The 16112-nt window shown below is 38.1% G+C and overlaps 1 protein-coding gene across 2 annotated transcripts in view; it reads right to left on the reverse strand.

Annotated features, from left to right (window-relative positions):
• Positions 1 to 16112, reverse strand: part of LRP2 (LDL receptor related protein 2) — a 198578-nt gene that overhangs the window by 156938 nt on the left and 25528 nt on the right. For both annotated transcript variants that reach the window (XM_086718833.1, XM_086718832.1), the window contains exons 2-3: positions 4635 to 4742; positions 2708 to 2830 (exon numbers count right to left, since the gene is read on the reverse strand). In XM_086718833.1, coding sequence (XP_086574959.1) covers positions 2708 to 2830; positions 4635 to 4742 — 231 coding nt within the window. The remainder of the gene's footprint in view (positions 1 to 2707; positions 2831 to 4634; positions 4743 to 16112) is intronic.

The raw sequence follows: 16112 nt of genomic DNA on the forward strand, positions 1-16112 counted from the left end.
ACATTGCTTATAAATTACTGCTATGGGAACACCTGGGTGGCTCAGTTAGTTAACCGTCTTGATTTCAGCTCAGGTCATGATCTCACAGTTTGGTGCATGGGATTGAGACCCACATGGGGCTCTGCACTAACAGCTAAGATCCTGCTAGGGATTCTCTCTCTCTCCCTCTCTCTCTCTCTCTCTCTCTCTCCCTCTCTCTCTCTCTCTCTCTCTCTGCCCCTCCCCCCCACTCATACTCTCTCTCAAAAAATAAACATTTTTGAAAATTAAATAAATAAATTGCTGCTATAACATTTTCTCCAGTCTCTTTTCCCAAGTGGTTGTCCTTAGGAGCTTGCATACCCTCTGTAAATATTATTATTGGCAAGGGGTCATCCATTACATTGTATCACAATCTACAGCTCAGCTTTCTTCCTACTTTGTGTGGGGAGCAAGAGAAAATGGAACCAAAATGGTCTATCTAGTCAAAAGAGAAATAACTCATCACTCATTAATTCATTCAGTACCCGCTTATCAAGAACCTACTATCTGCTAGTAGGGATGCGAGCTGCATAAAGTATATTCACTGCTCTCCAGAGATTCACAATCTAGCCCCATCCTGTTCTCACTGAGGACTCACTATCTGCAGTCATCGCTTCTTTCCCCTAGGACCTTTGAGGGATTGGCCAGAAAATAGTATTGGCCCAGACAGATTTCCTACAAACAAGGATTTCTTCCTGTGCCCTACTATGCCTGGCACTTTTAATTCCTCCCTTCACTACTTCTGAACTATCATCCCCCATCTCCCTTTTTCAGATCTGTTCTTCCCCTTTTGCTGTTCCTGAAACATGTTCACATCCTGAAACATAACTGGACCTCATCTGGACATCCCATGCTCCCATTTGGCCTTGATTAGCTCCTGTCCATGCCTTCCTCAAGATCGTCACTTGTCACCACCACCACCCTCCACAGCCCTACACAGTTTGCTGGTTTCTTCTTCATCACTTTGTCCCAAATATCACCATCTCTTTGTTGCTGGAAGTCCCCATGACCAACACTTACAAGCCCTAACAGGCTGTTTAATTATACAGTCTTCATTTTAGGAGTAAACTGAAGTCAAACTCAAGGGTATTTTGAGAATTCCTATTCTCTTCCTCAAAAGACCCTTGGCCCGACTGAAAAGAGTTCACAGTCAATGCTGGACTCAAAAGTACTGGGCTAAATTCCAAGCTCTTATAAATGAATCCAGGACCAACGAAAGGCCATGGAATCTCCATTACTAGTCATATAATGACTAAACAAGTTCTCACATGAAGTAGCCATCAAAAACATCTGTTTCTTCTTTGATCTTTGTGGACAATGACTGTAAAAATGCCAACAGGATCTTGGCTGACATCTTACAATCAAAAACAAAGTGATGATAGATGCCCATGATTTGTGGGATGTGTATTTAATGAAACAGAATGTGGGGGAGGCTTAAAGGTGAATGCCACACAGTGATCAGAGCTAGACTCTTCCACAGGACAATTGGGGTCAAGAGCCTGAAGCAGTTCCTTACAGTCAGATATCTCCTCTCCAATTTCCATCTCAGTCTAACCTGGACTTCTAAAAGATCTTTGGTTTTTCACTTTGGGGGCTTTGGGTGGGGTTGTCTTATAAACACACACACACACACACACACACACACACACGGAATGGATATTATGTTCTCCCTTCTAGAAGCTGAAATTATAAGGATGTGAATTCCAGGACTTCTACAGCTTTCATACAATCACAAAAAGCCAACAGGCTAAAGATGGGAGTGCAGAAAAGTGGGAGAAAATTAGCTGATAATTTACTGAGTTGGGAATTCATCAACCCTGGAAAAACAATACACTTAGGCTTCTTATAGTGCGAGATAATAAATTCCCCCCTTTGCTTAACTTTTCTGAGACGTGTGTTTCATTCTTTGCAGCCAAAAACATCCTCATTGATACAGGAATAATTTGAAATTATACAAATATCCTTAATAGAGAAAGCAAAGGAATGCTACACATGGCATATTTCTCATATGCTGCCATCTAATATTTACCCAAGATTACTCTCTCACTCAAAATTATTTTCAAGCCCACTTCAAACTCTTTTACAGTTTGATCCCAACGAAATTAGAATGGGAGCGTTTCTTCCAGTTTACTGTCCTGAACTCCCTCAGTGTCCAGGAATGCAGCAGCTGCCAAGGTCTTCCTCAGGGCTACCGTTTCCCTCCTTCCTGCAGTTCATCTGACGCAAGCTATACCAGCAGTCACTGAAGCAACAAGCAACAATGCTTCCAACAGACCTCGCTACACTGCCACTTAATCAAAAAGAAGGCAGTTTAACACCGAGGCAGAAGGGGTGGAAGGTTATTATGCAGTGTGCACTGCAGGACCCAAAGGACCCATCCAACCGCCAACCACACAAATGAAGACTGCCCACCCCCCACAGATACCAATAAATGTTCTCTTTCTTTACTGAGTGTGACATATTCTTAATACTGAGAACCTATCCTATTTCCAAATCGCTGGGGTATATTTATAATTCTTCAGCACGTTCACACTTTCAATATCTTCTCACCCTGGGTGAGATTGCCGGCATAGGTGCCCCCTGTGATTTGAGTTCCAATTCAGCATTTATAAAGAATCATCCCATTATTATTTTTAAATTTTAGGTGTCCAGAGGGCCAAAACAAAATTCCTCTACAATCACTTACGGCAATGCTGATGTTCATCGGAGCCATCCTCACAGTCCTCATCATTGTCACACTCCCAGAAGTTAGGGATGCATAGACCTTCACCCTGACACAGGAATTGGTTCGACTTGCAAGAAGGGGGAGCTAAAACAAACCAGGAAAGGACTCAACTCATTGTGTGAAACATCCACCCTATTACACCAACAAGCAATGCTTATTTCAAAACAATCTGTGTCAACTCCTGCTTAACACATTGATGGCAAATAGTAAACAATCCTATAAAACAGCCTGTGGACTCTAATCAGCATTCAATGCCAAATAATTGCGGCAAAGGCATCACAACAAACTGATGATGCAAAGAATAAATACAAAGAATAAAACAAACAACCAAAACACAAAGGCATGACAAAAAAATATCAAATTAAGAATGTAACTTAAATACAAACTAACCATGAGTTATTGCTAAACTATTTGAAATGCTTTGTAATAACTAATAGTAAAGCATCATAATGAGCTGAAAAAACATGCTATTTGGAAAAGAAGACCCAGAAGTGAATAATTATTATTTCTATAATTTTCTTGACTTAAGATCTTTGGCAGGTTCTCTGAGCCTCAATGTGTGCACCATAAAATGGGGACTATATCTCATAGTTTGCTATAAAAAAATAAGTTAAATAATTTATGTGCAAGTGAAGTATAATGTTAGCTGCTGTCACTATTGTTGTTGGTACTGTTGTTATTATCGTTGTTATGGAACATTGCTATTACATTAACAATCTCTAAAGAGTTGTTGGTACAACTGTATTTATTCCTCTATCCCAGAATACACAGTTCTTGCTTTTCTGTTCCTGGTGTTTAATCTAAAAATGAACTCAGTAATCCCATAGGAGGCAAACAGATAGCACATGATCATGTCTCTGCAGATAGAACTACTCCCTTGCTCAAAATATGATTCACAAACTAGCAGCATGAGCATCACATGGGAGCTGGTAGAAATGCAGAATCTCAGGTCCCACTCCAAACATATGGATGTGAAACCAGCACATCAACAAGCTCCCCGATGCTCCATTTGTGCACGGAAGTTTGAGAAGCACTGAATAGGACCTATTCCCCACCCTCCTCTGATTGTCAAATGCATCACGATCCAAACAATACACCAAAGTTTGTTCTGTTGTGCCACAGGATGGCCAACAATTGCAAACAAAATTAATTTTTCCCTGATTTCTTGGTTTTCGGATGATAACCCTTGTCTGTTCACAAATCAGAATGAATGAAACTGCAGTGGTGTGATTGATCACCTACGGCAAGCTGGGAAAGCAAAAGATGTTAAGGGCTGGGATTTGTGCAGGAAGGAGGTTTTTAATGAATGATTCAACTTCACTATGCCTGTTTCCTAATTTGAAACCTATCTCAGAATATTGACAGAATTAAATGAAGAAATATATGTGAATATACGTGAAAGTGATTGTGTTATTAAACTTTGGAGTTACAATATATCATGTTTTTAACTATCATTTTTTTAAACATTTAAGACCACACTAACCTCTTCTGTGATCTCTTTGTGTAATTTGCATAAGCTATGCAACGTCCTATATACAAAAGACTCCTCCTTGAATTACAAATCACAGTTGGTGGACAAAATTTCCAGAGTGAATAATCTGAAATACTTTATTATAGGCTTTAGGAAACTACTCACAAATTTGTTTCCATATCAAGGTCATGGGATAAGGGTAAGATAGAAATGGATGTGAATTGAAGCCCTTCCTCCAAAGAACTAAAAGAATCATTAATGCCATCAGTTCTCTATTCAACAACAGACATCTCAAAAGACTTGAGCCCAGTCGTGAATCTATCACTAAAGGTACAACTGTATCTTTGGTACAGCTGAATTCACCAGGAAGCACTTATATTACTCGAACAGAGTTTGGCCCGGCCCCTCCTCACTTACGGCAGCCAACTTCATCCGTGTCATCCAAGCAGTCTCTGGTCCCATCACACCTCCAGGTTGCAGGGATACAATGCCCATCTTCACAGCGAAAATGCTCACTGTCACATTCTTATAATGCCACATGCAAAAAAAAAAAAAAGAGTAAAAAAACTTACCCACATAGATATTTCAAAGAAATACAAATGTTTTATAAAAATAAAAGTTTTTTCAATGAATTAGTAATCAAAGGAATGTAAATTATTTATAAAATGAAGAAAACATTCTTATAATGGTTATTTTATTATCTGTTTCAGGGTCTGCAGGAAGATGGCCATTTTTGTGCACAGCTCACTACAGTATACCTTGACGTAACCAATCTGGAAAGCAATTTGACAACATATATCTTGCTTTTTAAAAGTGATTTTTCTTAGTTCTTTTATTTTTAGGTATTTTCCCCCCTAAGGAACTAATCAGAGAATTAGACAAAGATTTATGTATGCAGATTTTAATCACAACATTACTTATAATAAATTGCAAGCTTCCTAGATATTCAATAATTTCAAAAAAAAGGATAAAATTCTTATCTTTATATTAACATATGAAGAACTCATTAAAATAGTTATGTAGAACTTCTAAATGATTTGGATAAAAACTTATATCATATAACAAAGACAAGGATGTATAATTTTACCTTTAACAGAGTGTAGAGAAAGACCAGAATGTTATTGGTGCTTATCTCTGAATGATAACATCATGAGTAACTTCTTATTTGCTTGACTGCCTTTTTTCAGTTCTTCGCCCTTTATTTTTTTAAGTGCCTTTTTATTACTAAATCATATATAGCAATTTATGGTCCTACATTCTTAGATTCAGACCAATATTTTGGCTTTTTTGTTGAACGCATTTGTAGGATGCCAGATCTGTAAGCTCATCTCTGCTTGTTTTAAGCCAAAAAAACAAACAAAAGAAAAATCTCTGTACCCCACCAGAGGGCACAAATTTGTCCCCCAAAGTTACTACATACCCAAGTGGCAGTGATATCCCCTAGTGATACCAGAAAGAGAATATAACTTAAACAAGTTTATTTCATACAACCAATATAACCAGCAATTATCCTAGGTCTCCCCAGGGGACTAATTAGGCAGTTGGAAATCCTTTGAGTCCCCAAATATGTGACCAGTGACTTCCCCAGGTATCATGTGCCAAGTAGGAAATTTTTTTAAAGAAAGCAGCCAACATCAGCCCAACTTGGAGAAGATACAAAATTATTCTTTCACAAGCCCAATGTGGTAGGAGTAACTTGGGAGGTTAAAAGAATACAATTATTCTCCCCAGGTATTTCAGTGATCATGCTAAATTACCTATTTCAGTTATTGGTTAATTAAGCAAAAATTAGGTAAATATACAGATCAATTATCTACTCCTAAGAGAAATAAACAATGTGCTATCCTGACTTGTGTAAATGCTGGCATATCAACAGCATGACATAAACATAGTTAAGTGATCTATTCCTAGGGGATATAGGCTACTTTGTTCATGGAATGTTCAAATCTGATTGTCTGGTAGTGACATCCTGATTTATAATGTATGCTGCAAATGGTCAGAAACTTCCCTTGGCTAAATGGTGGTACCGAGTGGTACAGGAATACGTACACCCAAATACCTTCTATAGACTAATGCACGATGGTGGTTGGTGGTGCAGGTCTGGGGTTGGTGGTGCAGGTCTCTTATCAACTACCTTTAAAACACAACAACCTCCCTTGCAAAAATGCCCCTAAGGAATGTACAAATTCACTCTGGAATCCCAGAACTTCTCATTGGATTTTGTTCTACAAAGCAATATTTCCATGGGAGATTAGGGGCTTTGGAGGTTTAGCTATTAACACAACATATATTAAATCACTTTTATCAATTAGGTCTATTGTTAGGAATCCAACATAATACATTTGTAGGTTCAGTACATTTGTCTCCCTTAGTATCTAATAATTTCTGGTTGAAAAATGGTAACAATCTAAAGGTCAGTCTACTTACAAAGAATTTCATATTGCTATGAAAAAATGAGAAGCATAAACTTAGAAACTGAGCTTACAGAAGAAAATTCTCAAAAAACAATTTATTGCCTGTTTTAAAATATATATAATCCTTAAGCAACTTTTATTACAAGTCAGATTTTAAGGTTATTTTTCATTTTTCTTAAAATATGAAGTTATACACATCATAAAAAGAAATAGATACCCAAAAGTCACTTTTTAAAGCACTTCAAAGCCAAGTGCATAAAACACATGCAAACCAAAACTGGTAGGAGGAATTTTGCAATTAATCCTTTCTAGTTAGAGTTTTTTCATAATTGATCTCCCAGATACTCAGTTATCTAAAGAAATATAGCAAACTCCATTTACTCACTTTATCAACAGATCCATGATAATTCATCCATCAAGTTCACCTTTTCAGTATTACCTTCTATGCCTGTTGTAACTCCCAAATGACTATTGTTTGGAAATACCTCTCCAGGAAAAACAAACCCATACTATATCATTGCTGGGTGGCCTCCCAGCAATCAAACAAAGTGCTCCACTGGTGTCAGAAGCCTGTCATTCACTCTATTATAAAGAGAATATGTGCTGTTTAGAAGCAAACTACTAGTGGAAAGGTCTGGGTCAGGTCTGATAACAATGGCAGGTGCCCCCGATTTCAATTCATCTGTAAGCACTTTATTTTCAGATTTCGGTTTGTTTTACATAAGTCAACCCGCCACAGGTATCTACACCTTATTGTTTAATAATTTGAAGTCCAAATAAGCGAGGAGAGGGATTTCATACACTGGAGCCAAACAGTTTATGAAGAAAAAAAAATCTAAATAGAGCAAAAGGAAAAAAATGTTTTCAACAAACGGTCTCTAAACATTCATATCCAGTCAATCCAGTTTTAACCAAGAGGTAATTTTGCAATAACGAGGAAAACATCGTAACCCACACTGAAATAAAAATCTTTTGTTAGGAACCAGGCAGCCATTGACAAGAAACCACTGGGACCAAGCAAACACACTATTTCCCCAGCACAAGCCCTGGCCTTTTCCAAGAATCAAAATAAATGAAAAGAAAAATACTTGCATGGTGCTTAAATGGCATGCACCACTCTAAGCACTTTGCCAACTTCAAGTCATTTAATTTCCATAAAAACCCTATGAGATAGACGTCATTTTTATGAACACTTCACAAATAAAGAACTTGAGGCACAGAGCAGTTCAGTCACTTGCCCGAGATCAAATAGCAAACATGTGCAATGCAAGAATTCGGACCTGACAGTTATAGTTCAGGTCCAAAGGCATCTGTGCCGCATTGACCACTGCTCTGTGTTCCCTTACACCAAAGAAAGAAAAGAGAAAAAGCAAAAAAGAAAAGAAACAGAAATGATTCCACCAAGCTCGAGAATGAATGTAAAAATGTGACTTTTTTTCCAAAGTTGCTGTCAACATTAACTGATTTCGTGAACTGGGCTTGTGTGGAATCCCGACCACATCATATGTGGTATGATTCAGTTGGAGAAGAGTGGTATACCTGGCAACAAACATTGCATATAAAATTATTGGGCCTAGGGAAATTGGCCAATCAAAAGCAACAGTTTCAATCTCTTCAAGAAAAATTATATTAGACATGAGAATAAACTTGTTTTCCAACCTTATAAAGCCCCAAGCTGGAGAAAAACAAGAATAATCCTTTCTTTATAAATAGCCATATCCCAAGCTTCCTGGTCTAAGTGTTGGACCAAGAATGTGTTAGAGAAACAGATAATGCCTAGAGGGAGGAGGAAGTCACTTGTTTTCCCAGTGCAGGAAATAGTACTGAATTAAGAACACCACTTCTGTACTCTTTCTAGCCTCTAGCACAGTGCTAGGCCCACATGGAATAATCAACACGTATCCATCAGGTAATGAAAATTCCTCTTCATAAGATTCAGCCTCTTGGTATCATATATGTAAAACCATTAGACATATAAAACCATAAAGGCAAGCAGTAACACTCTAAGAGTTTGTTTGCTATCTTAAATCCAAAGAAAGGAAAATGAGATCTGGAAAAATTTGAAATTACTTGAAAGAAGAATGTCCAGAAGTTTAAAAAAGAAAAAGGAAAAAATTGAGTCATATTGAAAGGTTTGATTCTCCTACCGTTTCCTGTAAAAGTTTCTTTTTTCCTCTCATAAATTCTTTTCTCAAAAGAGAAAGGCAAGTTGTAGTCAATGGAACATTGTCCAAAGTGAACAGAGTAAGGTAATTTCTACGGCAAATCCTATTTTCCTGTTAGATCCTCTTAAACATGTGCTGGTTCTTCCAGACTCTTGGTCTACCTGAGGAAGTGGAGGTGCATGTACTCTTTTTAAAGATATGATGGGGTACCTGGGTGGCTCAGTTGATTTAGCATCTAACTTCAGCTCAGGTCATGATCTCATGGCGTGAGTTCGAGCTCCACATCGGGGTCTGTGCTGACAGCTCAGAGTCTGCAGCCTGCTTCAAATTCTGTGTTTCCCTCTCTCTCTGCCCCTCCCCCACCCATGCTCACTCATTCTCTGTCTCTCTCAAAATAAACATTAAAAAAATTAAAAAATAAATAAAGATACGTCATGTAAAAGTACATGACATGTTAATAGTGTTACCTTCGCTGTGCTCAAACAAATGTAAGAGGCAATTCCTTAATTCATCCATAATTCTTTCTTCACTTTTTCTGTACTTTATTTTTATTCCCTTGACATACATTCAGTGTTTGTAAGTTGGGTGATGGTTCGCTACAATTCTCACACCCTATCCCCACCAACAAAGCCAGTTCCCTTCAAAGATTTAGAGTCACTTGCTTATTTCCAAAACTTGACCACTGCAGCCATGACAGGCAAGGGTAACAAACTGTGGGGAAGACCTGCTCTGCCTAACATCAACTGGTGGAATTGTCAAGGACTCGATTGATGGAACTGAAACCAGACATGCCCAGCAAACCAACCTACTACTCTTTTTCTGTGCAACATTCTGGTTTTCATAACAGATTGTCAAATAGGTGGCCAGAATTCTTCTGGGCTTTTTTTAAATGTACTTTACAAACCACTAAGTTGACTGTTTTTTCCAAAATAGTGTTTCAGAGCCCTGATACCTGATTCAAGAAGACATTCATTTCAAGACATTTCAAGAAGTCAAGGACTTTGAGGCAGAACTCACAAAGCCACTCAATGAGTGATCATGTATACACATCATGTAAGTGTAGTTAAAAAAAAAAAAGAGAGACCCAAAAGAATATGTCAGATTCACTAAAGCCACCAAAAAAAAAAAAAAAAATCTATACCTACTACATGCAAAACATTGTTCTAGAGCTTGTGGAAGAAACAAAGAAAGTTAAGATATGGTTGGGTTTTTTTTTAATAGAGTTTATAAATTCTGGGGGGACAAAAGTAACATATAATATAAATTAGCCATGTATTAAGTATTTTCCATAGATTATCCCACTTATCTATCACAACTCTGTGAGACTGTATTAAAAGCCCCATTTCATAGATGAGGAGATTGAGGCTTGACAAAATCTCACAACTAGTAGGTAGTGAGGTGGGGATTCAGACCTAGGTAGACTGATTCCAAAGCTGTGCCATATGACTGTAGAGGATTTGGTTCCAAATAAGCAACATAGACAATAAAAATCAACTGGTCTCAAGGAGAAAAAAATTAATACCACATGCTGGAGTGATTAGAGAAGGCTTCATGAAGGAGAATAAGACTTCACTGGGCCTTTGTGGATGAGCAGTATTTGGGTAAGTGAAGAGGAAGGACCAGTCCTTTGTGTAGCGTCCAAACAACTTGCGAGAAGCCTATCATGGGTAAAGGCCTAATGTGCAGGCCTCCACGGCATAAGGAACTACTTGTAAGTGGAGGACAACAAGGCTGGGAAGATGGACAATAAAGGGCCGAAAATGTCGAGCAAGAGAGTGACGTGATCAAACGGGTCAACTTTAAGAAAGCTTAGAGATCACTAGTGCCAGTAACTGTTTAAAACTAACAGTGGTTCTGGGTAGATGTAAGCCTGGAGGAGGATACAGACTTTGACCATGAGAAGGGCTTGGAGCTCTATTTCTTTCCCCAGAAACCGACCCAGAGCATAAATGAGCTCAGTGAGCAAGCTGGTCAGTGGTTCACTGAGAGGCTGCTAGCAGAGATGAGTCTCATCTTGAAGCCCCTCAAGTTGCCCCAGGCCTGGTCCACTTGCATGCTAAATGATCAGCAAGTTCTACAGGTACACCAAAAGTATCCTACTGTCCTTTCCCCACCATCCTCTCACAGCTGAATGTATCTGAGCATCCAGCCTACGGAATTCAGTCATCCGTCAAGAAAGTCAGCTGATCACTAGGAATTTATCCAAAGGATGTAAAAATGCTGATTCCAAGGGGCAGATGCACCCCGATGTTTATAACGGCATTATCAACAATAGCCAAAGTATGGAAAGAGTCCAAAAGTCCATCGACTGATGAATGGATAAAGATGTGCGCGCTCTCTCTCTCTCTCTCTCTCTCTCTCTATATATATATATACAATGGAATATTACTCTGCAGTAAAAAAGTGAAATCTTGCCATTTCCAACAATGTGGGTGGAATTGGAGGGTATTAGGCTAAGTGAAATAAGTCAAAGAAAGACAGATATCACATGATTTCACTTGTATGTGGAACTTGAGAAACTTAACAGATGATCATAGGAGAAGGGAAGGAAAAATAAGATAAAAACAGAGAGGGAGGCAAACCAGAAAAGAACCCTTAAATACAGAAAACAAACGGAGGGTTGTAAATGGATGATGGGCACTAAGGAGGGCACTTTTTGGGATGAGCACTGGGTGTCATACATAAGAGATGAATCACTGGATTCTACTCCTGAAGCCAAGACTACACTGTATGTTAACTAACTTAAGAATTAAAAAAAAAAAAAAAGAAAAAGATAGTTATTCGCTTAATGATTTTTTAAGTGCCTTTCCAATAACCAAAAGCCAGCAGAATAACGTGAGGCCCTATCAGAGCAGCCTCTCAATCTGGAAATTGTTTCCACCTGTACTTACTGAGCTATTTCCCATTTTCATTTAAACACAAGCTACCTGCCTTCCTCCCCTTCCCCCTAGTCTCTCACATCCCACTTACTTTTCACTGAGCACCTCCTACCCCAACAACCAGACTTTCAGGCAGTACTCCTGAGCATTATGAATAAAACCACACTTCTCAGGGGTTCTCAAGAGAACACAGTTGGCATTTAAGGTGGGACAATTATTTAATTGCCCCAGGCAAAGCAGAATGTATAGCACCTCTGGCCCCCATATGTGGAATGCCAATAGTGCCCTTCCCCGGGGTCACCGTGACAACAATAACACCCCATACATGTCCAAACATCACTCGAGAGTGGCGGTACCACCCCCAGTTGAGAACAACTTAGAACCTCTAAGCAGCTTGGACATTCAGAGCTCAAAACATCTTAATCCACATGAAAGAGATCATCTACCAAAACCCCTATAATAAATTCTTCCCTTCTGAAGATAATAAAATTTCTTAAACAGCAATCCCACTCCCTCCCACCCAGCAATAAGAGGGCCTGGGATTGGGCAATATGCTGCAGCTCCTAGTACCAGCAGCTTGAAATCAACTCCCCTGGGAGTGTGATAAAGAATCTAAGTTCCAGGGAGGCCTACTTCACCCTGGAATGTTCCACAGTGCATCCACAGGCTTACCCATTCAAGGGTGGGGGGAGTCACACAGAGAAAAAAAAAAAAGCTGAAAATCTGAAATCCTCAGGCAGTTCTTCATTAATGTAAAAGGATCATTGTTATGAAAAACAAAATCACAGACACATCTGCTTTATGGGGCAAACTTTTTCCACCTGTATAATTATCGTAACAAAAAATTTCTTCATATGTCCTTACCCGATCTCTGCTACACTTAAAAATTTTGAAATAAAATATAAATTGGCAATCACATGAGTGCTTAAAACATTCAAAGGACTCTCCAAGATTTTACCCAGAACACTCCGCAATGAAAACTTCCTGGCAGCCACTACCAAAACACTGACACTATATTTGTATTAGTCTTTTCTGTACTTCCAAGTAATTCATGTAGTATTTTCTGTATCAGCTCAGTCACTGTGTTTCCTGTGGATGGACTCCTCCTCCACATGGAAGAAATCTAAGTCCAAGACCTTCAACCCCACTCCCTCTAAGGGACTACCTGGTTTTCTACCTCTCTAATGGCCAAAGAGCTATACTTACAGGATGCCATAAAGAACACTATCCAAACAGAAGAAAATTTGAAACAGTCGCCTGCTCAGGTAAGTAAGGAACCACTGAATCACGCTATACATAAGAAAAGTCTAAAATACCCTTCAGCACATAATAATTTAACAGGCCTTGTACAAAAACTATAAATCACCCTGATTTAAGTGCTGACTTCCAACCCCAATTGCCCCAAGTATTCTTATATGGCTTAGTGACTAGCAAATATGAATTACTGGAAAATGGTTGAATGGAATCAAACACTAAAAAAGAAACTAGGCACTTGTGAGAAATAAGGGACTACAGACATCTCCAGACAGGCAGCTTTCCTGCCTATGGCTTATAAATGGTGCAAAAGACCCACTCTCAACCCAAAGTTTACAGACAGCAACAAACTAAGGTTTTCTTGATGCATTAGCCCCAAGTGTTGAACCATAAATCAAATTAAAACAGATATGTTAAAGTTGCAAATATCACTGCTAATTTGGTCACCTTAACAAGCAGATTAGATCACCAGGTTATCAAATGGACAATGGCTTGATACTGGAAATTACAATAGCAGCAGAAGGAGAAATTGATTCCCAACTGGTGGATTTGGTGATTCTCTACAGCCACAGACTAAATCAGTTGTAAATGCTAAATAGATCTTCTTGGCTGAATCTTACAAACACCTCACCGTACTCTTTCTCCTCTATTCCATGTTACTTCATTCTTAACTATTACAATAGTTACACCAACAAGCTCTGACGGCATGAAAAGAGCAAGAAGAGGCAAAAATAGAAAGAAGAGAAAAAGGAAGAGGGAGGAAAGGAGAAGTGTTATGGTCAATAATCAGTGTCCAGACACTGAATTTAATAAGAGCTAGCATCTTGAACCCTAACCTCAATTTGGTTAACTCATTCTTATTTAGCTTTGTCCCAAATCCAGACTGGACCAGGACGTAATTGCTAAGTGGGTTTATTGGTCACAAATTTCATGCTAGGAACTAAACAACCATCTGATTCTAATGTGTACATTTTCAAAAAGTAGAGATCAGATATACTACATATAAAATACATACATAAATATACATATATACATATATATATATAATTTACTCTGAAGCAAACAATGTTTCCATGTCAATAAACAAGTGTGATGACAACTCTGATCAGGAATTTTGACACTTATTGTGGGGCTCATTACATTGTTATTGACACAAACACTGACTTTTATCATAGTTCATTTGTTAGGAGACTAATGGGGGTACACACATGTATGACTCAACCTTAATGATTTAGCTATGGGCATGTAGGGTTTCTGCCAACAAAGAACTTTCTTAAACTCTTAAATATTATGCAGCAAGAATGTGAAAATAATTCCACCAGTAAGTTTAAAAACCTGTTCTTGGGAATAAGTACTGATAATTAATCATCTGATAAACTGACATCATTATTTTTAATAAAAATGTATGGTGTCATTATCTTTCTTAAAAAATTAACCAATTTTTGTTGTTTTACACATTTTTTTTTGTATTTTTTTCCCTTCTAGTGACAAGTTATAGTTCAGAAAGAATTTTATACACAGAAGCTCAAAATTCTCCCACCGTGACCTGATATATGAAAAGTAAAGAACAGAGGAAGTAGATGAGATCGAGTGACCACCAAAGGAAGAGTAAATGGTAAGGTGGCAGGATTCAATTACGATTCTACCACGAACAAAGCATAATTCTAAACTGTGAGCTCCTAAGGGCAGGACTAAATACTTCTGTAATCCTAGTGCCTAGTACAGTACCTGCTAGTACCCAGATGACATTCAATAAATAAACAATATATAATCCATTAGAATATATGGATGAGGGGCACCTGGGTGGCTCAGTTGGTTAAGCATCTGATTTTGGGCTCAGGTCATGATTTCATGGTTCGTACGTTGGAGCCCCATATCAGGCTCTGTGCTGACAGTGCAGAGCCTGCTTGGGATTCTCTCTCTCATCCTCTCTCCCTGCCCCTCCCCCACTCTCACTCTCATTCTCTCAAAATAAATAATAAATAAACTTAAAAAGAAAAGTCTAAAAAAATGTGTGTGTGTGTGTGTGTGTGTGTGTGTGTGTGTGTGTGTAGGTGTGTATGGCCAAGATGATTTCCAAAAGATGATAAAGGCTTGAAATCTTGGTGATTTCTGAACTTTGATAATGGATGCCACTGTTTAGAGGCACTGTTTCTTCTGATCTAATTAACATTTCAACAATCATCTTCCATACTGACCTGGCATGAGACACCAGACAGACTAGAAGAAGTCAACCTCAAATCCTTGGGAGCCTATTTATATGTTCAGATTATTCTCTGCTTATTCACTAAAGGATGGGATCCCGTGTTTATATCCAGCACTACTCTAGAGTGGAAAAAGTACTCTGCACCCCCCCCAAAAGGCTATAAGAACATCTGATTCCACAAATCAAAAGCTATAATTTTTTATTATAAGCAATTTGCTAACATAATCATGATTTTGGTTTCCTTATACAGAGTCAAAGGTAGGGCTGCCTTTGTTAACTTGGGAATTTATAAAATAGGATCTGTTATATTTGCAAAGACTTTCACGTTTGAATGAATTTCTTGTCTTCTCTGCTGTACTGATCTTAACAGATTGAGCAAAAATAACTTTAGGACATGCCTCGCCAGCTGGTTATCTGTTACAGAAAGAGTCCCTTGGCCCGGGTTTGTTATGCCTGTGCTGAAGAGCATTTATAGGTCTCCAAATCACTTCCAGTCTCTATAAATGTCATCACTTTGTGTTATAATGTGATTACCATGACTCGAAACAACTCAATAGCTTATTGACACAGAATCAACAATACTATATTGTCTCCAACTGATACCTGTGTGTGATAAAATGGGGTGTGGGTTTCTGATTACATATGGTGAATTTTTAGTGTCCTAATATTAAGAACAGCTTAAATAAAATTATAAGTTTATCTGTGGTGATTGTCAGAAGCAGGAAAAACAATGTGGAGTGCATTTCCTAAGATTTTACCTAATCTCTACTATAAACACAATAAATAATGATAGTAAAAAACCTATCATTATAAATTTAAACTTTTAACCATGCATTAAAATAAAACCTTAGAATTTCAATGCTGGAAAAAAGTAATGATTCCAGTAATAAACTATACTAGAAAGTACACACAATAAAACCTTTGTTGACACAAATAATTAAAACCATCTCTTACTGGAATATTGTCTATATTGCACT

Source organism: Puma concolor, chromosome C1 (assembly GCF_028749965.1).
Source record: "Puma concolor isolate L17-30 chromosome C1, mPumCon1.1.hap2, whole genome shotgun sequence".
Taxonomy (NCBI): Eukaryota; Metazoa; Chordata; class Mammalia; order Carnivora; family Felidae; genus Puma; species Puma concolor.